Source organism: Coregonus clupeaformis, chromosome 16 (genome assembly GCF_020615455.1).
Source record: "Coregonus clupeaformis isolate EN_2021a chromosome 16, ASM2061545v1, whole genome shotgun sequence".
In the NCBI taxonomy this organism is placed as follows: Eukaryota; Metazoa; Chordata; class Actinopteri; order Salmoniformes; family Salmonidae; genus Coregonus; species Coregonus clupeaformis.
This window is the reverse complement of record NC_059207.1, coordinates 37,589,384-37,615,489: the sequence shown is the minus strand read 5'-3', so window position 1 is coordinate 37,615,489 and position 26,106 is coordinate 37,589,384. Positions and strand designations below refer to the sequence as shown.

General features: G+C 44.7%; 1 protein-coding gene and 1 non-coding gene across 3 annotated transcripts; both read left to right on the top strand.

Annotated features, from left to right (window-relative positions):
* The first annotated feature begins 454 nt into the window (after nucleotides 1-454).
* Nucleotides 455-26,106, top strand: LOC121583964 (angiopoietin-related protein 2-like). Of its 2 annotated transcripts, none has more exons than XM_045225913.1 (6): nucleotides 455-839; nucleotides 1,003-1,156; nucleotides 6,492-7,435; nucleotides 22,889-23,082; nucleotides 24,588-24,858; nucleotides 25,033-26,106. In XM_045225913.1, the coding sequence occupies exons 3-6, from the start codon at nucleotides 6,523-6,525 to the stop codon at nucleotides 25,230-25,232; spliced, it is 1,578 nt and encodes a 525-aa protein (XP_045081848.1). In that variant the 5' UTR covers nucleotides 455-839; nucleotides 1,003-1,156; nucleotides 6,492-6,522; the 3' UTR covers nucleotides 25,233-26,106. The 2 variants fall into 2 exon arrangements, with proteins under 2 accessions (XP_045081848.1, XP_045081847.1); XM_045225912.1 differs by having other exon boundaries at nucleotides 974-1,156.
* On the top strand, nucleotides 9,196-9,250 carry LOC121585259. The gene has a single exon (XR_006003835.1). It is a non-coding gene; the product is annotated as a U7 small nuclear RNA (small nuclear RNA).

Here is a 26,106-nt window from a genome sequence, read left to right as displayed (position 1 = left end):
GTGTGAAAACCTTGTGAAGACTTACAGGTCAAACGTTTTCTGTGTCATTGCCAACAAAGGGTATATAACAAAGTATTGAGAAACTTTTGTTATTGACCAAATACTTATTTGCAAATAAATTCATTAAAAATCCTACAATGTGATTTTCTGGAAAAAAATCTCATTTTGTCTGTCATAGTTGACATGTACCTATGATGAAAATTACAGGCCTCTCTCATCTTTTTAAGTGGGAGAACTTGCACAATTGGTGGCTGACTAAATACTTTTTTTCCCCACTGTACATGCCCAATTAGGCTCCGATTACTGTGACATCACCACTCCTTGCTGTTACAACCAACAACCAATGCCACAAATAGTGGTGGTGGACCAAGAGGGGGATGGGAAACTGGAGTGAAGTGTGTATGGGGGGGTTGTGTAGCCAGAGCTTGTATCTCATGCTTGTGGATGTCTTTGTGCCAAGGGGAGGAGAAAGGAGAGGTCCTGTGTTAAATTTGTCAGCTTACTGAAACATTGTGGCAGAGCATTTTTCATCATGTAAATGCACTGAGCGAGGGAGAGAGAGAGAGAGAGAGAGAGAGCGCAAAAGAGAGAGAAGGATAGTGAGAGAGAGGGAGGGAGAGAGAAAGGAAAGGGGAGGTAAGGAGGGCAGCAGAAAAAGATTGCCTCAGAGTCGTGAGCAGAAGTGAAATACTCAGAAAGTGATAGTTTCTCCTACCAGGCTACAGAGAGCACACTGACCAGACCATGCTGGCCTCTCACTGCCTGCTGCTCTCTCACTGCCTCTGAGGAAACTACTCATTACATCTACTAACAAATTTGGATTTATTCTTTTTTAATTGGTAAGTGTCCAAAATCTTATGAGGTGAATTGTTTAAATTCTTGCTCGATGCCTACAGTACAAAGGACATATTCCCAGCAAGTGCAGCTCCTGGTTCTATAATAATGGGTTTTAATAACAGGCTTCAAACCACAGTCCACTTTTAAGTGGCAGTGTGTACTCAGGTGCCAAAGAGCAAGTGATCCAGAGAGAGAGGGACAGCCCCAAGCAGCTTTCACACAGACCGGTGATGACTTTCTTCACGGGGACACGTCAATCAGTGTTGCCTGGAGGGAAAGAGAACTGAATGGATAACAAGCTACAGTCTACAATTATCTGGTAAGGATTCAGTGGCCTTTGACTTTCCCTGTATCTTTTACTGTCTTTATTGAATGTGTACATGCAAACATCTAGCATAGCTTGCTCATAGTTCTATAAGTGTTGCTAGTCTTACCTGTTGATAATCTAGTACATTTGTAGAAATTGATCGCTAAGCTGCACAGTGACAGAAAGGCTTTGGCCACTATGTGTTGAGTAAGCCAGAGATTCCTGCTGATCAGTTTGAAGCTTAGCCCTTCAGTGGTATCTATATGGAGATACAAGGAAAGGTTTGTTGCCCGGGGCAATTCCCCTGTCTGATTCCTTTAAGTGGTTTAACAAGGCAGCTGGCTCTGATATAGACACAGCAGAGAGGGGTTAACACAAAGCAGAGATACTGAAGTAGTGGGCTTTCCAGAGCAAGGGCTTGTTAACTACTGGTAAACATTCAGCTTGTCAATGTTCCAAAGACATACACAAACAACAAAGATAGGCTGCCAGTGAAAAGTGTCAATAGTACGAGCCTGGTCTTTTTACCAGGAGCATCTATGGGGTATTCATGATTGTAAGCAGTGCCATAAAAAGCTATGACCTCATTTTGAGATGTTGTTCACACCAGTAGAAGTTGTTTGTTTGAGGTTGTTTGATTATTCAAAAAAATAACAGAAATTCACATCACAAAATGCCAAATTACAGATTACAGATTTGCTGTCATTTGTACATAAATGGATAAAGCTTATGAATATATACAGTGTTTTGGAATAAAATTCTGCACAAAGTACTGGGTACAACTTTCTGCTGCCTCATGATGTTCCCCCATGCTGATGTGGACATGGAAGAAGAGGGCTGTTCTGTTGAATCTCTGCTTTGTCTCTGCTGCCAGGGCTATGGATAAGAGTTCCTTGAGGGTGCATTTAGGAACGTATCGAAACGATTCCTGAAACCCCCTGCCTGACAGCATCAGAGGACATGTCGGCCAAAACAACACACACAACACACAATTTTACAACCGAAAGAGTAAAAGAAAGAAACCCTACTAAATGGGGTAAATTATCATCAGAACTATTCTGTGCCGTGGAAAGCCATAACAATGGGTACTTTCCATAAGCGTCAGATTCAGAGCAGAGTGAGCAGGTAGCTGAGGTTGGGGGTGAGGCTGGGGCTGAGGTTAATTATGTCTACAGTGTCATGTTATGGGCTAACCAGGATTACATGCTTAAGGAAAGAATTGTGTCACCTTCGATAATGTAATAACTCAGATTACCATTTCAAAGTTAACTGAATTCTGATCCAAGACATATTGACTGTCATACAACCAGCACTGTCAATTCGTCCTAATTTGAGCATGTACGGGTGCCTCATTTTGCACAGCGCTCCAGTGCTGTAGATTGGGAGGTGTTGAATTAATATGTTAGGACTAGTAATAAACCTTGAAGAATTATGTGCACTTTTATTAGTTTGTGGTAGTTGAGATAACAGAGCTGCTGGTGTATGTATGACTAGCTGTGGTGTGGTAGGGCAGAAGGCAGAACTGATCTCTAGGTACAGCAGAGCTGGAGCAGAGAGGAAGGGTCTCTCTGTCTCTCCCTCTCTCTTCACAACTACCAGTATGTCTGTCTGTCTGTCTGTCTGTGGAAGCTAACTCTAATGAGGTGGCTAAGAAAGTAAGGAATGCCACGCTCACTCTGAAATGAGAGGGGCTGGGGCGAGAGACATCAGTCAGGCCTGCCGGGCCGCTCTGCTCACCTACTAATTATTATGTGCTGAACATGAACAAAAACACTGGAGCACGCTGCTGCACACAGCCACACTGACCCACACAAAGCACTGCCTGTCACACACTATTAGATAGGGAGAATAACAGAGAGATGATTTGATAAAGTCATTACCAACCTGTGGATTTGACAGACATGCTAATGAGCAAAACAGCCCTAATTAGACTGTCCTAATTAGGAACACTGTTTATCTCAAGTGCACTGTCATCCATAAAGCTACTGTAGTTATTTGTCTATAGTAACACCGTCCTCTTTTTATGTCACGACAATAACAAGGCCAGTCAGTCAGCTGTCTTTGTATAACTATGGAGGAGAAGAGGGCATGGGGCCTGCTGTTGTTGCCTCATGCGCTAGGTGACGGTGGAGGGGTTAATAATAGAGTGATTGTCTTGGGGCCGATGGGACTCTCTCTGGTTCCTGGGAGCCCTGGGAGCCCTGGGAGCCCGAGTCTGGCATGTGGTGTTATCTGAACACACACACTCACCCATTGCCAGCATAGGCAGTTTCCTCCAGCTTTGAGGTGGTGGGAAGCCTGGCTGGGAGACTAATTGGAGACTCCTGGCTGACCACGTAGTACTATGGGGCTTTTCTGCGGCATGGAGTGGCCGGCGCATAGCTTCCCCAGACACAGAGCTAACGTTCCAGAGAGGGAAACCACAGCAATCCCAGGCCATTAACATAGGGGAGACAGTGACTGTTCTATTAGACCAGATTGGTCCTGCTCACAGCCTATCATTATCATATGTTGCTTCCTCTGTGTCCTTCTGAGGAATTTATTTTTTTCCCTGTTGTACATCCCACAAAGAGGTCTTATACTAGTAAAGCCATCACATCTCTTTCGTTCAGAACCTTAATAAAGGACTTGTATGTATGTTTAGATAATGTAGCTAGATCCAACCTTTACTATCGTCTCTGTGTCAATCAGCATCTGCTTTGATGATGTCATACCGCATCATACAGCAGGGCTTTGTGGGAATGGATTAACTCCATGAAAGGGACCCACATACTGCATCCAGAGGAGAGTTTCACACTAAAAGCCTAAGACTGAAACCAAAACCTAACCACGGCTTCCTTTGAACTTTTACTGGTGGGCAGATGCTTTGTGAGAACATCATATGGATATTCAGTAACAATATATAGAGCTTTAAATGTGTTAAAGACATGTTTTTGCAATCAATTAATAGGAGACAGAAATGTAGGCTAGGCATATACTCAAAAAGTTAAGTAAGTTAGCATCTGTCTCTCCTATTCCATGTCTTTATCTCTTTCTTATCTTCAACTATAACTTTCCTCATACCAGCCAGAGATCTCCAAAGGTCTTGTTCTTGGACAGTTCTACATTTTTGCTCTCCGTCTCTCCAACCTAATGTGCTGGCCCCATGCCCAGAATAGCAAGGCAAAAACAAGTGTTCTCCCCTCTGGACATCAGGCAGTCTGGACATCATGCACGTGGTTCTCCTTTGGGTCAGACCTCTAGCAGTAACTACTGAACAGGTAATGTAGTTACCCTCATACTGAATAGACTCAACAGAACTAGGCCAGCAGCCATGAGCCTGCTCTGCACCAAGCCTCCCACTCTAGAGGTTTGAGATCAGAAAGGCTTGTCCTGACTCTGGGTAGGTGTTGCACAGGCTCCTCTGTAATCCAATATGCAGCAGCTTTCAATTAAGGAGCCCCATGGGTACAGGCCCTTGTTATCACATTCTCCTCTGCACTCAGTGGCATCCCCTCCACTTCCAATAAACCCACAGCCCCTTCAACTGCTGCCTGGCTATTTTTCTAATACAAAGGCCTTCAATTTGAAATATGGAACAAACAGCCAAAGTGCCTCTTTTTCATACACTCCTGTGAAAAGCTAAGGGTTGTATCTTAAAAGTTAGTTGTTGTGCATTAATCACATTTCTTAAATGTAGCCTCTCTGCAGAAACACACTGTGTCAGGGAGATTTATATTACACAACATTCTCTCTACACTGTTAAACAGAGCAATGTAATGGTCCAAAGCACATTGAGAAGGTTCAAGAGTTCTACATTCTTTCCAGGTTAAATTTAGATTGAAATTCCAATATTCTAAATACATATAGGAAATGATATATACACAATGATGTGTGCTTTAAGTTGTGAATGAACTGCATTACCTTTCTCTTGGTAAACGGTTCAGGTCTGATGCAATCTGATCAATATCTTAAAACAGGCGCAGGAATAGCATCAGCTGCTATGCGTGTCAAACTTTCCATAAGCAGTGATGCCCAGGCCTGCACAGCACTGGGGAGCAGATTGAGGATACACATGTGTAAATGTTCCTCCTAACAGTGGCAGTCACCCAAGAGAGCCAGAGTCAGGACAGCTAGCAAAACACAACCCCCTGACATCATTAAAACAAACTTGAGAGATCCTAAAGGACAGGCTGCCTCTGGTCTCAATGAGTGGAGCTGTGAAGGCTCCCATTGATGTCCTGTCAGTGTAAGAGTAGACCCCAGCCCTGTGGGTCTCTAGCAGAGGCCTTAGTGGACTGAACAGACAGGCCACGAAAAAGGTTTCAAAATGCCCCCTCTAAGACAGCCAGAGCCAGCCATGCTCTCACAAACATAGCCTACATCACCAGCCTGGTGCCTGTTTACAAACATGATGGCACGCCAGCTTGGCCCCTTGATGAAATCCAATCAGATTTCCAGTGTTTGATAATAGTAGGTTTGGTGAAACCCATTCAGTGATATCACAAGCATAGAATAGGTGGTGCCAGATCTTGTGTTGGAATCAGCGTCTTGTTTCTTTCAGCCTGTACAGACAAGACCCATGGAAAACACACCATTACCAAGGTGACAATACCTGACAAAATAATAACCTTTCAGTGGAGACATGCTAACCCCAAGAAGTGAATATGAGTTTAAAGAAAAATTCTACCCAAAACCACTCATTCCTTTAATTTACAGTGTTAAATAACACTAAAATGTGAGAACAATATTTTTTGTGAACATATGTTTCATTTTGGCGTTATAATAAAGTTGGTAGCAACATGGAAAATCGTTGTGGAAATCTGTTGCAGCTCAAGTCGACCACAAAATGCACAATGCAATGCTCTGTCTATAGGCTGGCTGGCTAGCTAGCTAGCTAGCAAACATCTAACATTCATAACGGCAGATATACTTTTGAGGAGATGGGAAACGTTGCCCATGCTATGTCAATGGGCAGCGCGGTGCATTTTGGGACAAAGAGCACTCTCCTTCAAGGAATGAATGGGAGTCTATTGGGCGCTTGCTCAAAAACATGAAAACATGAAATGACCCAGGGAATCAATAGAACATCACTCAGAGATGCACAAAAACAATATAACATATAAAATGGGTGAACCTTTCCTTTAAATTATACAAAGGAGTTTGTTTAGGTTTTATAACACATTCATCCATTTATCAAAACGGTAGGCCTATACTGTGCAATTAGAGATCATTTGAATGAGATAGCTGACCACAGGGTGGTATGTTACAGTATTTTAAAAACAATTCAGTATTTGTGCCAAACCAATGACCTCCCTTTATCTCTCCCCATCCTTTCCTGTTGTTCTAAATCCCTATGCCTCCTAAGGTGTGTGTGATTGAGAGCCCTTCCCAGACTGATGGAGCTCCCCGTGGTGCTGCTGTACCTAATGTATGGTCTGGTCTCTGGAGCCCAGCAGCCCCAGGGTCAGGGGAACCCTCAGGAGAGCAACCCCCAGGCCAGGAGCAAGGAAAGGGCCCCATCCCAGAAGTTTGAGAGCAGTGAGGATGGCCTGGAGAGAGAGTTCCTGTATGCTGGGCAGAGGAGCAGGCGAGCCCCCGTTGACCCCCAGCAGCCTGACAAGTGTTCCTACACCTTCATCGTTCCCCAACAGAAGGTGACAGGGGCAATCTGTGTGAACCGCAAGGAGCCGGACGCAGCGCTGGAGAACCGCGTCAACAAGCAGGAGCTGGAGCTGCTGAACGTGGAGCTGCAGAAGCAGAAGAGGCAGATCGAGACGCTGCAGCAGCTGGTTGAGGTGGACGGAGGCATCGTCAACGAGGTCAAGCTTCTGAGGAAGGAGAGCAGGAACATGAACTCCAGGGTGACCCAGCTCTACATGCAGCTGCTACACGAGATCATCAGGAAGAGGGACAATGCCCTGGAGCTGTCCCAGATGGAGAACCGTATCCTCAACCAGACCTCAGAGATGCAGCAGCTCACTAACCGCTATAAGGACCTGGAGCACAAGTACCAGCACCTGGCCTCTCTGGCCAACAACCAGTCGGTCCTCATTGCCTTGCTGGAGGAGCAGTGCCAGGGTCGGCCAGTCAGCCCCCCTCGCCCCGTCCCCGTCCCCCAGCCAAGGCCTCAAACCCCACCCCCACCTGCACCTTCACCACCCATCAACAAGCCCTACCAACCTCCCACCTACCCACGCCTCACCAACCAGATCACCAACGAGATTCAGAGTGACCAGAAGTCTGTACTGCCTGTCAATCCAACCATGCCCAGCGGCACAGGCAGCCCCTCTATCACTAACAAACCCTCTGGTGAGTCTCTCTGTTTCATTGAGCAGCCTGCATGTTTTTTGTTACCTATTGAAATGAATATTCCTTGATACAGATCTGGTCTGAAGTTACATTTATATGAGGGGTCAAGCGGAAAAAGAGAAGCTGGCATGTTCTATGAACCCTCATCAGACTGATGTCTAAGCCAGTCTGAAACAGAGGGTTGTGTGTGAGAGCAGTTTGGTCTTTCTTAATCATCAGACAACAGCAGCTCTCCATTCTTTATCCATTCGTCTCACTATTGTCTATGGGAATAATAAGTTCCACACATTCCCTGAGAAAAGGCCTCTTAGGAAGAACAGAGCTGTTGTTGTCTAAAACCCTTTGAGATGCATATCATCTAATGGGCTTGATACTACAGTCAGCTGATTACAATCCACACAAAGCATCTTAAAACACATATTTGTGTGTGCTCATGGATGGTTGGACTAGAGCCCTCTGGTATCGAGGCCAGTGAAAGTGGAGGTGTCTGAACCTATCCTCCTTGATTTAGTACACTTAATGAAGCTTAAGTAACTGGATGATTAATTGATAGATTTAGATAACTGTATAGTTGACTAAATACAACAGGGATCACAACTGGATAAGACTGTCTGTCATGCTCTCTAACTGTGTGTGTGTCTGGCAAGTTAACTTGGTCTTTAGCTGATAAGAGAAGTACAACAATCGTCTTTAACAAAACATGACTAATACCTACAGTATATCATTTTCTTTCAATTTCTCCTCTTGTTCATGTTTTATTCCTTTCACAAACATTGCTTTATTTATTATCCTGCTCATATTTAACTGTTAACAGTGAGGTGTTAGCTGATATGTCTGTGCAAGTGACTATTGCTGTTGGATATGAATATTCCCACATGAAAAAAATTCTAGTTAACTGTAGCATACTACAGTACTTACTATAGAATTCTGTAATAAACTGTAGTATACTGTAGAACAGTGGTTCCCAAACTGTAAGTGTGGTCGGCAAGGGGGCGCGGAGTTCCCCCTCCCCCCCAATTGTCTTTTTTTTTAAGCAAGTCAGTCAGGCTTTCAACTTACTGCGGGGATGTTCCCCAATGATGGAAGGGGGGCCCGAGTGAAAAAGTTTGGGAACCACTGCTGTAGAATACTATACTACCCACTGTAGAATCCCTCGATCATGTGTAGTACTTACTATAGATTTTTGTAGTATACTGTAGAATCCTATAGTAAATACTATAGTATTATCTGCAAATAAAACACTGTAGTAAATACTACAAATCAAATCGTATTTGTCACATGCGCCGAATACAACAGGTGTAGACCTTACCGTGAAATGCTTACTTACAAGCCCTTAACCAACAATGCAGTTCAAGAAATAAAGTTAAGAACATATTTACTAAATAAACATCAAATCAAAAAGTAACACAAGAAAATTACATAACAATAACGAGGCTATATACAGGGGGTACCGGGTACAGAGTCAATGTGCGGGGGAACAGGTTAGTCGAGGTAATTTGTAAAATGTGTACAGTAATGTCTGTAAAAACACTACAGTCCGCAAAAACACAATCGTTTTTTAAACTATAGTAATAGTATAGCAGTTAATTTGCATATACCCTGCCTATTCCCCTCCTCCATATCCCAATTTGTGCTACCGATAAGTGAAAAACCTACATGCCGAGTATAGACCATATATTGTGTTCCCTACAGGTTACAGAAAAGAGCAGACGCTCTGAACTTTCCGTTCAGACCCCAGTCCTATCTACCTACAGGTTATGAAAAATTTGCTCTTTTAGTATTTGTCCAGTAGGTTTGCTCAAGGAGAAAGCCCCCACTTCTATGTCAAAGATAATAAAACAAAAACACTACAGTAAACACTACAGTAAATACTAAAGTTTACTACAGTCCGCAAAAACACTATAGTTTTTATACAACAGTGTTAGTAAATTCTAAATACTACAGTATACTACAGTAATGGCCGCAAAAACACAAAAGGTTAATACTACAGTAAAGTCCGCAAAAACACTACAGTGAATACTATGGGATTTATACCATAGTGTACTATAGTATTTTTTCAAATGGGCTGAGCGAAAGGCAGACGTGTCTCAGCGGAGACAGACACCAGATGAAGGGGAGTTTAGAGACAGGGTTTGTGTGGTCTCAACTCACCATGGGCTACAAGCCCACTGCCGAGGGGGCGAAGACAGCTTACACTGCATTTCATGGTCAATCTAACCCTGACAATGGTAGCATGGTAAATATAGCATTCCAGTTATGAGGGAACCCCCGCCACAGACTAGCAGCACTCTGCCACGGATTGTCCAGAGGATGTATGAGACTCGGGTGAGGCTTCCATAAGGAATTCTCCAAATCAACAGAAAATTATTTGATAAGTATTTTCTTGTTAACATATACTTCCACTAGATACCATGTCATTTGAATGTAGTAGGAAACACTGGCTTATGCTGTACAGATCTTTCCATAGAAATGTTTGTGTTCCACACTGTGCTTTCCTGACTGAGGTGTAGACACTTTGCTCTGTACTCTTGTGTTTGAAGGGAGGCAAGCAATTTCCTGTCAGGGCCGACTGCAACTCACCCCCCCCCAAAGGTTATACAAACTCCTCACACAAAAAGGGAGTGCTGAGAAAGAAAGAAAGAAAGAAAGAAAGAAAGAAAGAAAGAAAGAAAGAAAGAAAGAAAGAAAGAAAGAAAGAAAGAAAGAAAGAAAGAAAGAAAGAAAGAAAGAAAGAAAGAAAGAAAGAAAGAAAGAAAGAAAGAAAGAAAGAAAGAAAGAAAGAAAGAAAGAAAAAGAGTAAGGAATAAAGAGTATGAAAAGACTGAGGAAAGATAATGAATAAGTATCTGTGTGATGTCATTTATTCCAGCCCTCTGGCTTATGTCTAAACAACACAGATCTTCCACAGAGCCCACTGGAGAGGAAGAGGCTGGCTGATGGACTACTTCTCACATGCAATCCTAGCACAACCTAACCTGTTTTAGCCTGTTAATTTACAATGTGAACTTTTGTTCCTCTGTCTCTGTCTGTGACAGTCCTGCTTGTCGTTGACAGTCCTGCTTGGAATTAGCTCCTTGTTTCCCCTCCTTTTTATTCTGATACAGCCAGGCTGTCAGTGTGCTCTTTATGAAAGCCTGACATCCCCCTGTCTGGTCTTCCTCTCTCTCTCTCACACACACACTGCCTTTTCCTAGTTTTTTAAGACAGGGCTCTCTTCCATTCCCTGGTTGGATGCAGACTAGCTGCTTCAGTCTCTCTCTCTACCTCCTGTCTCTGTACAAATATCCATTGTGTACTAAACAGGGTCAGTTGGCTAATCACATCAGTGTAAACCAGTGGTGATTTCTTAATTGGGGAGGACGGGCTCGTGGTAATGGCTGGAGCAGATTCAGTGGAATGATATCAAATACATCAAACACATGGGTATCTTTCTAGAGCTCCAACTTTGACCTTGTTTTTTTCCGAGTTCCCAGTTGTTTTGAAAGCACCATGACCATCAGATGCAGATACCATCAGTCCAGTAAAATAAAAAAGCAAATTATTTCAATTTATGCTCAGCTATGCCTCACACAGCAAATGATATATTTTGTTATGAAAGCTTGAGTTTTTAAATATAATATGGTCTGAGAAGAACAATATTGGCAGGCCAGGCATAGAGTTCAATGTGTAAAATCAGAGGGCCTGTTGTCTGGACCTATGGCAGTCTATGGGGGTGCCACAGGGTTCAATTCTTGGGCCGACTCTTTTCTCGGTGTATATCAATGATGTCGCTCTTGCTGCCGGTGATTCTCAGATCCACCTCTACGCAGACGACACCATTTTGTATACATCTGGCCCTTCATTGGACACTGTCTTAACAAACCTCCAAACGAGCTTCAATGCCATACAACACTCTTTCCGTAGCCTCCAACTGCTCTTAAACACAAGTAAAACTAAATGCATGCTCTTCAATCGAACACTGCTGGCACCCGCCCACCCGACTAGAATCACTACTCGACGGGTCTGACCTAGAGTATGTGGACAACTACAAATGCCTAGGTGTCTGGTTAGACTGTAAACTCTCCTTCCAGACTCACATTAAGCATCTCCAATCCAAAGTTAAATCTAGAATCGGCTTCCTATTTCGCAACAAAGCCTCCTTCACTCATGCTGCCAAACATGCCCTCGTAAAACTGACTATCCTACCGATCCTTGACTTCGGCGATGTCATTTACAAAATAGCCTCCAACACTCTACTCAGCAAATTGGATGTAGTGTATCACAGTGCCATCCGTTTTGTCACCAAAGCCCCATATACTACCCACCACTGTGACCTGTACGCTCTTGTTGGCTGGTCCTCACTACATGTTCGTCGCCAAACCCACTGGCTCCAGGCCATCTATAAATCACTGCTAGGCAAATCCCCTCCTTATCTTAGCTCATTGGTCACCATAGCAACACCCACCCGTAGTATGCGCTCCAGCAGGTATATCTCACTGGTCATCCCCAAAGCCAACACCTCCTTTGGCCGCCATTCCTTCCAGTTCTCTGATGCCAATGACTGGAACGAACTGCAAAAATCTCTGAAGCTGGAGACTCTTATCTCCCTCACTAACTAAGCATCAGTTGTCAGAGCATCTTACTGATCACTGCACCTGTACACAGCCCATCTGAAATTAGCCCACCCAACTACCTCATCCCCATATTGTTATTTATTTTGCTCATTTGCACCCCAGTATTTCTATTTGCACATCATCTCTTGCACATCTATCATTCCAGTGTTAATACTAATTGTAATTATTTTGCACTATGGCCTATTTATTGCCTTACCTCCATAACTTGCTACATTTGCACACACTGTATATATATTTTCTGTTGTATTTTTGACTTTGTTTTGTTTTACCCCATATGTAACTCTGTGTTGTTGTTTTTAATCGCACTGCTTTGCTTTATCTTGGCCAGGTCGCAGTTGTAAATGAGAACTTGTTCTCAACTGGCTTACCTGGTTAAATAAATGTGAAATAATATATATATATATATATATATATATATATATAGCCAATATGATGTGATAATGTATTAGGCCTACTGCACAAACCTCATTCCTACATAACTGTTTTTATTAGGACAATGTAAAAAAAAAAAAAAACATGTTTAAAAATAATCTGGGCGGTAGATGTGGGCTTGCTTTTTGACTGCGAAAGTGATCTTGACTCAGAAAAGGTTGGTGACCACTTGTGTAAACTCTTGAATAGGAAAATACTTTCACATCCAATTAGAGAAGTAGAGCCAGCAGCCCAATAGAAGCCTGTTTCCAAGTATGATGACTAGAGATCTTTTGAGGGGAGACTAATGGCTAACAGGCAATAAGACAATTCATGTTTTTACAGATATTAACCAGTTTCAAACAGAACACCAAGAGAGACTAATAAACCAAACACATGCAGCATTTAACATCAACTTCATTCCTCGTTAAATCATATACTGCAGAACAATAGAAAACATATCTTGCTCAGACTTTGGTTTCTGTCAGGGCATCCATTTTAGCATACAGGTCTGTTACTTCTATGCAGTAAATCATATTACACATGCTGCTAAATGCATTAGAACATCTATGGTGGTGGAGGATGTTTCAGAGATAAGGAAACCTACTTTAACCCGCAGAAAGAAAACAACAATACTTTAATGGTCAGTTTTCAAATTTGTCTTCAAAACATGGCCATATTAAATACCTCACCACAGTACTTCTGTAAAACGACCAACTGCCAAATTGGGAATTATGTCAGATAAATGAAATGTGAAGTGAAAGGGTGAACGTTTTGGAATTTGGGACAAGTTCCAGCGGTCTCCCTGGCAGAGTTACTGAGGTAAAATAAGGATTTATTCAGGATTATCTTAAATTAGTCCAATTCTGGAAATCCTTCCTCTTCAGTATAATGAACTTGGATAAACAACCAGATTAATAGTGTACACTTGAAGTGGTTTAGGAAAATCTGAGTTGAGGTAATGTTTTGCAGAAAGTGTCATTGTAGAGCTGCAAAACCCACACAGTCTGATGCTGTAACACCCAACACATTTTTCCCCCCACTTACTTACACTAGCAACGCACATGCCCCGCCCACCTGAGGATCTGTCATGTTCAGACATATACAGTGGGGGAAAAAAGTATTTAGTCAGCCACCAATTGTGCAAGTTCTCCCACTTAAAAAGATGAGAGGAATTATGGTGGAAAATAAGTATTTGGTCAATAACAAAAGTTTCTCAATACTTTGTTATATACCCTTTGTTGGCAATGACACAGGTCAAACGTTTTCTGTAAGTCTTCACAAGGTTTTCACACACTGTTGCTGGTATTTTGGCCCATTCCTCCATGCAGATCTCCTCTAGAGCAGTGATGTTTTGGGGCTGTCGCTGGGCAACATGGACTTTCAACTCCCTCCAAAGATTTTCTATGGGGTTGAGATCTGGAGACTGGCTAGGCCACTCCAGGACCTTGAAATGCTTCTTACGAAGCCACTCCTTCGTTGCCCGGGCGGTGTGTTTGGGATCATTGTCATGCTGAAAGACCCAGCCACGTTTCAGCTTCAATGCCCTTGCTGATGGAAGGAGGTTTTCACTCAAAATCTCACGATACATGGCCCCATTCGTTCTTTCCTTTACACAGATCAGTCGTCCTGGTCCCTTTGCAGAAAAACAGCCCCAAAGCATGATGTTTCCACCCCCATGCTTCACAGTAGGTATGGTGTTCTTTGGATGCAGCTCAGCATTCTTTGTCCTCCAAACACGACGAGTTGAGTTTTTACCAAAAAGTTATATTTTGGTTTCATCTGACCATATGACATTCTCCCAATCCTCTTCTGGATCATCCAAATGCACTCTAGCAAACTTCAGACGGGCCTGGACATGTACTGGCTTAAGCAGGGGACACGTCTGGCACTGCAGGATTTGAGTCCCTGGCGGCGTAGTGTGTTACTGATGGTAGGCTTTGTTACTTTGGTCCCAGCTCTCTGCAGGTCATTCACTAGGTCCCCCCGTGTGGTTCTGGGATTTTTGCTCACCGTTCTTGTGATAATTTTGACCCCACGGGGTGAGATCTTGCGTGGAGCACCAGATCAAGGGAGATTATCAGTGGTCTTGTATGTCTTCCATTTCCTAATAATTGCTCCCACAGTTGATTTCTTCAAACCAAGCTGCTTACCTATTGCAGATTCAGTCTTCCCAGCCTGGTGCAGGTCTACAATGTTGTTTCTGGTGTCCTTTGACAGCTCTTTGGTCTTGGCCATAGTGTAGTTTGGAGTGTGACTGTTTGAGGTTGTGGACAGGTGTCTTTTATACTGATAACAAGTTCAAACAGGTGCCATTAATACAGGTAACGAGTGGAGGACAGAGGAGCCTCTTAAAGAAGAAGTTACAGGTCTGTGAGAGCCAGAAATCTTGCTTGTTTGTAGGTGACCAAATACTTATTTTCCACCATAATTTGCAAATAAATTCATAAAAAATCCTACAATGTGATTTTCTGGATTGTTTTTCTCAATGTCTGTCATAGTTGACGTGTACCTATGATGAAAATTACAGGCCTCTCATCTTTTTAAGTGGGAGAACTTGCACAATTGGTGGCTGACTAAATACTTTTTTCCCCCACTGTATTTCCTGTGTTTGAGGGGTGCATTATCCACTTGTAATTTAAATCTCGCTGGATTGATTACTTTCATTTTACTAATGCCACTCTTTCATACTCTTGCTTGTTCCTGTAATTTTTTCCCGTTAACGTTTTGACCGCGGAAATGTTTGTAATGACTTGTCAAACACACCCCATCACAAGAAAGCGAAGAAAGATTACTTTTTTTTTAAACAAAAAATATACACCCATCAAAATAAAGTTGTGCTGAAATGTAAGCAACTTCCGAAAATGAACACTCAGATTGTAGTGATATTATGTCTGATCTTACAAACAATGTTAAGTCAATTTAGATAGGAGTAATCTAGAGCCAAGCATGTGATTTTTTAATGCGAGGGTATCCTGCTATTGATACACTTATGCAACAGAACGTGACAACAACAGTAATTAATGAGGCTGTCTAGACAGCGCATGTCATGACTTCCTTCGAAGCCGCCTCCTCTCCTTGTTCGGGCAGGCTTTGGCGTTCGTCGCCACCGGCCTTCTAGCCACTGCCGCTCCTCATTTCATCATTCCATGTGTTTTGTCTTGTTTATTACACTCACCTGGTTCATATCCCCTCATCAGTACCTGTATAAGAGTTCCCTCTGCCCCCTTGTCTTTGTGTGTGATTGTTTATTGTGGAGGAGAGAGAAGCACGGTGAAGTTCTGTGCATTTTGTATCGTGGGAATATTCCCTCTGTGCCTTGTATTTTCCAGTGCGCGTAACTCTGTGGTTCAGAATAAATCCTGTGATTTACCCTCCTGCGCCTGACTCCTTCAAAATCACCTCATCACTCCTGCTCTCCTGCTGGAGTCAGCAGGAGAGAAGCACATGCCTGGAGTCGTGGCACGGGTCCGGGAGCATTCGATGATGCTAGCCAGCTTGGGAGATGCGATGGATCGGGTTCTCCAGGTCGTCCAACGCCTGGAGAGGAGAGGACCCGATCTTTCAGGATTCATATATCTCGACCACGGGATTGACGGAACAGCTGCCCTCTGCCAGGGATTCCTCCTACAAATGGATTTATACTTCTCGACCATCAGCCCGGCTCCATCGGAGCGGAAGAAGGTGTCCGCCCTCGTCTCCTGCCTCTCGGGGAAAGCCCAGGAGTGGGCCAATGCGGTCTGGAGTGAAGGAGGAGCCGCGTTGGACAACTTCGGGGAGTTTGCTCGCCTCTTTCGGACCATCTTCGATCACCCGCCCGAAGGTAGAGAGGTGGGTGAGCGGCTGGTCCACCTGAGGCATGGGACGAGGACCGCGCAGGACTTCGCCCTGGAGTTTCGGACTCTAGCGGCTAGGTCCGGGTGGAACGAGCGGGCCCTCATTGACCACTTCCGGTGCCATCTACGAGAGGACGTCCGAAGGGAGCTAGCCTGCCGGGACACCACGTTGTCGTTCGATCAACTGGTGGACATGGCCATCCGGTTGGACAACCTGCTGGCTTCTAGAGGACATCCTGGAAGGGGCCTGCCCGTTCTACCCCCCCAACCCGGATCACGAGATGGAGCTGGGTGGAGTGGCGATCCGGGAAAGCGGAGGACGACAGCGCTAGTTTCACTCTTGTGGCACGGGAGGACATTCTGCTGCACGCTTTCGTCTGCATTCTTTTGGGTCTGGAGGCAGCAGGCAGGGCACTCTCGCTTCACCCAAGGTATCGAACACCCACACTCGTTCAGAGCCCTCTGCTGCACACTGTACCCTACACATCCACTTTCCTGATTACACGGTAGTTCCCCAGTGTAAGGCGCTGGTCGATATAGGCGCAGCTGGGAACTTTATGGACAGGTCATTTGCACATTGTCTAGGCATTACATTGGTTCCCTATCCCCTCCCCATCAGAGCACTTGACAGTCGACCATTAGGGTCCGGGTTCGTTAGGGAAGTTACAGCACCAGTCACTATGGTTACGCACGAGACTCATCGAGAGCAAGTCACTTTTTGTGTTAGAGTTTCCTGATTTGGCAAGGTCGCTGCTCTCATCACATCTCTGTTGAAGGGTGGGCCGTCCTGGCTCCACTGGTCTGCTGAGGCTGACAGGGCCTTCAGTAACCTGAGGGTTCTGTTCACCTCATCCCCGGTACTGGCCCATCCCGATCTATCACTACCGTTCGTAGTGGAGGTGGATGCGTCCGAGATAGGACTGCGCCTATCCCTATCTCAACGCTTGGGCACACCACCCAAGTGCCGCCCCTGTGCCTTCTTCTCCAAGAAGCTCAGCCCGGCAGAGCAGAACTACGACGTTGGTGATCGGGAGCTGTTGGCCGTTGTCTAAGCCCTGACTGTGTGGAAGCACTGGCTCGAAGGGGTGAAAACACCCTTTCCTCTTCTAGACGGACCACCGTAACCTGGAGTACATCCGGGCAGCGAAGAGGTTGAACTCTCGCCAGGCCAGGTGGGCCCTATTCTTCACCCGGTTTGATTTTACACTATCTTACATCCCGGATACGAAGAACGTGAAGGCAGATGTACTGTCACGGCTGTACGACACAGAGGAGAGGCCCATAGACAACACCCCCATACTACCGGCCTCCTAAATTGTGGTGCCGGTAGTATGGGCGATGGATGCGGACATAGAGTGGGCGTTATGCACAGAGCCATCTGCACCTCAGTGTCCAGCTGGGCTGCAGTACGTGCCTGCTCTTGTCTGTGACCGTCTGATCTAATGGGCACACACGTCCCCCTCCTCTGGTCACCCAGGTATCGGTCGTACAGTGCGCTGCCTGACTGGAAAGTATTGGTGGCCTATCTTGGCTAAGGACGTGAGGGTGTATGTCTCCTCCTGCTCGGTGTGCACCCAGAGTAAGGCACCTAGGCACCTCCCAGCGAGTAAGTTCCAGCCCTTACCAGTTCCACAATGGCCATGGTCCCACTTGTGTATTGACTTCCTCACTCATCTTTCCCTCTCTCAAGGTAACACCACCATCCTGGTCATTGTGGACCGCTTTTCCAAAGCCTGCCGTCTCGTTCCTCTGCCCGGTCTCCCCACGGCCCTGCAGACTGCGGAGGCCCTGTTTACACACGTCTTCCTGCACTACAGGGTGCCAGAGGACATAGTGTCTGACCGGGGTCCCCAGTTCACATCCAGGGTCTGGAAGGCGTTCATGGAACTTCTGGGAGTCTCAGTCAGCCTGACCTCTGGTTTTCATCCCAAGTCAAATGGGCAGGTGGAACGGGTGAATCAGGATGTGGGTAGGTTCCTGCAGTCCTACTGCCAGGACCGGCCGGGGGAGTGGTCGGTGTTCTTTCCATGGGCCGAATATGCCCAGAACTCTCTCCGTCACTCCTCCACTAACCTAAGCCATTTCAATGTGTTTTAGGTTATCAGCCGGTTCTGGCACCGTGGCATCAGAGCTAGACCGAGGCTGCTGTGGTTGATGACTGGTTTCGGCACGTGGAGGAGATGTGGAACGCTGCTCACGTCCACCTCCAACGCGCCATGCGTCGCCAGAAGGCCAACACTGACCACCACCGCAGTGAGGCCCCGGTCTTTGTACCGGGTGATCGGGTCTGGCTCTCGACCTGGAATCTGCCCCTCAGCCTACCCTGCCGGAAGCTGAGCCCACGGTTTGTGAGGCCATTCAAAGTCCTGAGGAGAATAAACGAGGTTACCTATAGGTTATTACTCCCGCCAGATTATCGTATTAACCCCTCATTCCATGTTTCTCCTCAGACCGGTGGTGGCTGGTCTGCTCCAGGAATCTGAGGTGCGGGAGGTCCCTCCGCCCCCTCTGGACATCGAGGGGGCCCCGGCGTACTCCGTCTGTTCCATCCTGGATTCGAGGCGTCGGGTGGGGGGCCTTCAGTACCTCGTGGAGTGGGATGGGTATGGTCCGGAGGAGCGGTGCTGGGTCCCGTGAGGGATATCCTCGATCCCTCCCTGTTGCGGGATTTCCACCGTCACCATCCGGCTCGTCCTGCTCCGTGTCCTCCTGGCCGTCCCCGAGGCCAGGGTACTGTCACGACTTCCTCCGAAGCTGCCTCCTCTCCTTGTTCAGGCAGGCTTCGGCGTTCATCGTCGTATGCCTTGTATTTTCTAGTGCGCCTGTTTTGCGCACTGGAGAGTTTTTACGCATTACTGCATAACTCTGTGGTTCAGAATAAATCCTGTTATTCTGTGATTTACCCTCCTGCGCCTGACTCCTTCAAAATCACCTCATCACAGCGCAGGTGAGTGCAGGTAGGGTAGACCAAGTGTTTGGTGGTTGCAGCCATGTTCAGCCCTGTTCCACCCCTTTATGTAAATGTTTTCAAGCAAATACGCCCAATAGTTCCCTTTATTTTAACACAAAGCTGTCATCAAGGCAAATGGTGGCTACTTTGAAGAATCTCAAATATATTTTGATTTGTTTAACAATATATTGGTTACTACATGATCTGTTATTTCGTAGTTTTGATGTCTTCACTATTATTCTACAATGTAGAACATAGTAAAAAAATAAAGAAAACCCCTGGAATGAGTAGGTGTGTCCAAACTTTTGACTGGTACTGTATATATGATTGCATTCTAAGAAAAAGTGAAATTCAACAATAAATTGAATACCTGAATTCCCACCAAAATCCCTGAACTCCATACATTATTTGTCCATGGTAGTTAAATGTTTTATGTGCTATAAAATCAGTCAATATCTGATGGATTATTTAAAAAAATGTTTGTAGTATCTTCATTCATTGTCCAACTGTTGCATTTATTAGAATTGTTTTTCAAATCTTTTAACAATTTTGATGACTGTTTCTACTTGCACTCAACATCATCCTCCTTTATTTATTTTTCCCACCCTCCCCAACCATAAGACTATGCTCTGTCTGTATTTGTACTTCTCCGAGTTAGAAAAGGGGCTACATCTAGCGTATTCATGGGTTGTACCTCCGTCACTCGGTCACATCGTTGACATTGTTATCAACGTTCTACAGATGCCGTAGCATATTGATGTCTGGCTGATGGTTATTGCCAAATCTTTCTGAATGGGGAATAATGACTGTTTCGTCAAACGTACACTATAATGGCTTGGAAATACGATGACATTGCTAAAGTAGACAAATAATTTGTAGAAAACAACTTTGTCATCATTATGATGTTGTCAAGTTTTCTTTAGAGAGATGGCAAGGTTACCATGAGCTAGCAAAGTTAGTCAGAAATAGCTAGCAATGCTAACGTTAGCTAGCAAAAATGTCAGTGCTCTCCCCCTCAATCTTAGCTAGCTAGTCAATTTGGAGACATCACAATGATAACAAAAGCTTGTCCTACTAATTATTTCCCTCCTTTTGAAATGTCATCGTGTTTCCAAGCCACAGTAATGCACTTTAGACAAAATCTTCATCAGCACCAATTGAGACTGCATTGAGTAGAATGCTCAGTTGGGCATCAGTCCTAAAACAAACGTTCAGAACAGTATTGTGATGAAACGTGGACAGACAGTTGTATGGCACAATGTGTGTCCACAAACACACAGGCCTTTCCAGATGAAGGAGGCCATTGTCTCAGTAGAGTTTTAATGGCTGATACAGTGGGGGAAAAAAGTATTTAGTCAGCCACCAATTGTGCAAGTTCTCCCACTTAAAAAGATGAGAGAGGCCTGTAACTTTCATCATAGGTACACGTCAACTATGACAGACAAAATGAGAAAAAAAAATCCAGAAAATCACATTGTAGGACTTTTAATGAATTTATTTGCAAATTATGGTGGAAAATAAGTATTTGGTCACCTACAAACAAGCAAGATTTCTGGCTCTCACAGACCTGTAACTTCTTCTTTAAGAGGCTCCTCTGTCCTCCACTCGTTACCTGTATTAATGGCACCTGTTTGAACTTGTTATCAGTATAAAAGACACCTGTCCACAACCTCAAAAACAGTCACACTCCAAACTACACTATGGCCAAGACCAAAGAGCTGTCAAAGGACACTAGAAACAACATTGTAGACCTGCACCAGGCTGGGAAGACTGAATCTGCAATAGGTAAGCAGCTTGGTTTGAAGAAATCAACTGTGGGAGCAATTATTAGGAAATGGAAGACATACAAGACCACTGATAATCTCCCTCGATCTGGTGCTCCACGCAAGATCTCACCCCGTGGGGTCAAAATTATCACAAGAATGGTGAGCAAAAATCCCAGAACCACACGGGGGGACCTAGTGAATGACCTGCAGAGAGCTGGGACCAAAGTAACAAAGCCTACCATCAGTAACACACTACGCCGCCAGGGACTCAAATCCTGCAGTGCCAGACGTGTCCCCCTGCTTAAGCCAGTACATGTCCAGGCCCGTCTAAAGTTTGCTAGAGTGCATTTGGATGATCCAGAAGAGGATTGGGAGAATGTCATATGGTCAGATGAAACCAAAATATAACTTTTTGGTAAAAACTCAACTCGTCGTGTTTGGAGGACAAAGAATGCTGAGTTGCATCCAAAGAACACCATGCCTACTGTGAAGCATGGGGATGGAAACATCATGCTTTGGGGCTGTTTTTCTGCAAAGGGACCAGGACGACTGATCCGTGTAAAGGAAAGAATGAATGGGACCATGTATCGTGAGATTTTGAGTGAAAACCTCCTTCCATCAGCAAGGGCATTGAAGATGAAACGTGGCTGGGTCTTTCAGCATGACAATGATCCCAAACACACCGCCCGGGCAACGAAGGAGTGGCTTCGTAAGAAGCATTTCAAGGTCCTGGAGTGGCCTAGCCAGTCTCCAGATCTCAACCCCATAGAAAATCTTTGGAGGGAGTTGAAAGTCTGTGTTGCCCAGCGACAGCCCCAAAACATCACTGCTCTAGAGGAGATCTGCATGGAGGAATGGGCCAAAATATGTGAAAACCTTGTGAAGACTTACAGAAAACGTTTGACCTGTGTCATTGCCAACAAAGGGTATATAAACAAAGTATTGAGAAACTTTTGTTATTGACCAAATACTTATTTTCCACCATAATTTGCAAATCAATTCATAAAAAATCCTACAATGTGATTTTCTGGAGAAAAAAAATCTCATTTTGTCTGTCATAGTTGACGTGTACCTATGATGAAAATGACAGGCCTCTCTCATCTTTTTAAGTGGGAGAACTTGCACAATTGGTGGCTGACAAAATACGTTTTTTCCCCACTGTATCTGAGATTAGATTACCAGAGAATGGCCAAGCTAAAGCCCACTGCTGAGAGAACACGCTAATATGAAAACACTATCAATCATATGGAATGTCATATGGACTGCTCTCTGGGTCAGTATAGTACCGGATGTGATTTTACCTCCACTGGGGAAGGTCAAAAACACCCATTGACAATAACAACATAAGAAACTTGCATGGGTTTAATAGGGGTTTAGGAAGACAGTGATTAAATATTAAGAGACTTTCCAACTCTACTTCAACAAAAGAGCGTTTTCTACAGCCTAATGCCCATTATATCATTCATCAACAAGGGATCTTTAGAGTACCTGCTGATCTACAGTATCTGCTACTGTTGCATCATTCAGCAATCAGGTCTCCCTTTAGCCATATGCCAATGTTGCTCTTGGCTGCAGAGCCTGCAGCCATTTCCCTTGTGAGAGCAGCAGCCAAAGTCAATCCTGGCCTTAAACTGAAAGCTTTTCCTACTGAAAAATGGGAGTAGCAGCAGTAACAGTAGACGATGCTGTGGTCTTTTCAATTAGGCTGCATAGCTTCTGTCTCCAGTACTGTGATAGTCACACAATAAGAAAGTTGTATTAATTATGAATATGAAAGTGACTCATATTATAGAAAAAATATCCTTTGACAACCTCCACTGACTCCACCAGGCTTTCTGTCTAACCACTGTGTCTGTCTCCTTTCCTGTCCCATGCAGGGCCATGGAAGGACTGCCTACAGGCCCTGGAGGATGGCCACACGGCCAGTGGCATGTACCTGGTGAAGCCAGAGAACGCCAACAAACTGATGCAGGTGTGGTGTGACCAGAGACACGACCCTGGTGGCTGGACCGTCATCCAGAGGAGGCTGGACGGCTCAGTGAACTTTTTCAGGAACTGGGAGACTTACAAGGTAGGTAAACAGCCCCACACTAAGGTAAACTCATTTAGTAAAAGGGGGAGGCAGGTTATATGTAGAACTGTGTCTGTATGCTGAACATTGGCTGTAGTTCGAAGTGAAACAGGTGACTTATGTCTGGTGTGTCTGACGTTAAAAAGATCTGAACACTTGAGGTTTGAGGAGAACGACCCCTTGCACTGCCTGCTCTGATGAGGTACCTACAGGGTTCTGCACCTGTCAGTCACACCACTGGCCTATGACTCATACCATCCGCCAACATGAGTTGGGTCTTTGTGAAATTAGTCCACACAGGACGCATACAGGCTTAATGAGAAACGTGTGGATAAGAGGCTGCCATACTGGGAAAAAAACATTGTAGAATTGTAGAAGCCCACTGAAAAAGTATTAATGGTCCATGAAAATGATTTCTATTTACATCATAAAAATGGTTTGAGGAAAAATAAATGTCTGAATTCAGGTATTTACACAACATTACACAGGCAGTCATGAGGACAGCATGAAATGCTAAGGGATGACTATTGCCAGTGTGGAATGAGGTAAAAAGGGTCTGGCTAGTGTAAGTGTGATGAGTGTGATAGAAGGAGTCAGGCACAGGGGAAACGATCTACCCTGGCAATACACGGTACGGGATACTCCAACAATATTCAGGCACAGGGGAAATATCTACCCCGGCAATACAAAGTGCGAGTACCTCCACCGAGCTACACTACTCTCACAATAAACAATCACCCACAAGGACCAGGGGGGGCAGAGGGAACACTTATACACGGACTAATGAGGGGATAAGAACCAGGTGTGTGTAATTGACACAACAAGACAAATGGAATGATGAGATATGGAGCGGCAGTGGCTAGTAAGCTGGTGACGACGAACGCCGAAGCCTGCCCGAACAAGGAGGGGAGGCAGCCTCGGCGGAAGTCGTGACAGTAAGGATCTAAAGCACTACAACAGGGCAAAGCAATTAGAGTGCAAACATCATAGGGCAGACAGACAATTTGCAAGGGACTTGTTTAAATCCTTGCCAGAGAACTTTCCAAGACGTTTACAATAAAACACATTGGAATTAAATGTGTACAATAGCCAGATCTTCCCATGATTCACAGCATGTGCTATGTAATGTAAAACATATACTATCCTATGACCTGTCCTGGCATGGAACTGAGGCATAACAGTCCAGACCAGCACACATCTTGTAACAAGCTCACAGATCCTCCACTCTACTCTACAGGCCATTAATACGTTTTTGATAACTGCAAGTTACCACTAGTAGGCTCATGGGCTATTTGCTGGTACCTTCCCTGACAGTAAACAACACTAAGACAGAATCATATTGAGCTTTACTGTCAGAGCATCTAGAGGGACTGTTTCTCTCAGTACTTCCCAGGCACTGAGTAGAGAAGAGGCTCTGAATTATCCCCCAGACCTCAAGACTAACTGCTTACAGCTGAAGGGACTTGTGTAAAGCCGATCATGTATTCTCCCTTTGCCCCTCATAGCAAGGCTTTGGGAACATCGATGGAGAGTATTGGCTGGGCCTGGAGAACATCTACTGGCTGACCAACCAGGGGAACTACAAGCTGCTGGTGATTCTGGAGGACTGGTCTGGCAGGAAGGTGTTTGCAGAGTATGCCAGCTTCAGGCTGGAGCCTGAGGCAGACTTCTACAAGCTCAGGGTGGGCCGCTACCATGGCAACGCCGGAGACTCCCTCACCTGGCACAATGGCAAACAGTTCACTACGCTGGACAGAGACCACGATGTGTATACAGGTAATGTCAAGATCATACAGTAGCACACACTCACATTAAAACAGAAACGTGAGATAAAATGTCCAGTGTTCTGACTCAATTAACTGACAATTAGCCTAGTACATACTGTAAGCCCACATTACATTTTCGTTGAGATTCTACAATGTTGTCTAACTAATATTTGCTTCAACCCAGGTAACTGTGCCCACTACCAGAAGGGAGGCTGGTGGTACAATGCATGTGCCCATTCTAACCTCAATGGAGTATGGTACAGAGGAGGACACTACCGCAGTCGCTACCAAGATGGAGTCTACTGGGCTGAATTCAGAGGAGGTGCCTACTCCCTGAAGAAAGTATCTATGATGATACGACCGAACCCAAACACCTTTCATTAAATATCCATAAACAAAACGACTTCCTCTCCACAAAAACTTCAATTCAAACAACAACTCTTGAACTCTGAAATAATGGCATCTCACACAGCCAGATCAAGAAGACGATGACATGGAAAGTGCAATATCTAAGCCTCAGGCAGGACTCTTGGAGGAGCAATAAAGGAGAAGCAGGGTGCATCCTGTTGCTCCACAGACAAACACATGTAATGGTGTGGCAGTATCCTTGCTTCTCTCCCTTTAAATGTAGTTGAAATGTGTCTGTAATACTTTGAGCAAGGTGTACTGCTGCCTGTACTGATGGTGTGATTCATATGGGAGAAAACAAGGATGTCAGTTCACAGTGCTTACACTAAGTAGCTTGGGATAGCAATCCTATATTGTAGTCCGTATGTGTTATAGTGCAGAACATAATTTTATGAGAATTAAGATGACACAGGACAATATATCCAGTGACTAGCCTTATTTTGTTTAAATCAAGCTCTTCAGGTGAGTAATTTATAGGAAACAATAATCACATGTATTAAACCATGGTACAGACAGGTACTCTTACTATGTAGGCCTGCAATGCATTAGTCATTAGCCATAATCTTTATCAACATACACAATCTAATGTCTACCACTTATGTAATAGGGGGCACAGATACAATAGTCTGCTCTACAGCACTGGTACTGTCAACCGTTATGACCTGATATCTGGCTTACAAACTCAAAGTAAACAATGATTTAGATAATTCCACTAAACATAATACTGGTGTGGCACAGTGCAAGGCACAGGGAACAATGACAACTGACTTAATCACAGTGCATTCGGGAAAGTATTCAGACTTTTCCCACATTTTGTTACGTTATAGCCTCATTCTCTCATCAATCTACA

Bases quoted from the DNA above. Each gene is read 5' to 3' on its own strand.
- LOC121583964 (XM_045225913.1), top strand. From the start codon at position 6,523: ATGGAGCTCCCCGTGGTGCTGCTGTACCTAATGTATGGTCTGGTCTCT. The intron at 7,436-22,888 runs GTGAGTCTCTCT...TGTCCCATGCAG, and splicing joins TATCACTAACAAACCCTCTG to GGCCATGGAAGGACTGCCTA. The intron at 23,083-24,587 runs GTAGGTAAACAG...TGCCCCTCATAG, and splicing joins GGAACTGGGAGACTTACAAG to CAAGGCTTTGGGAACATCGA.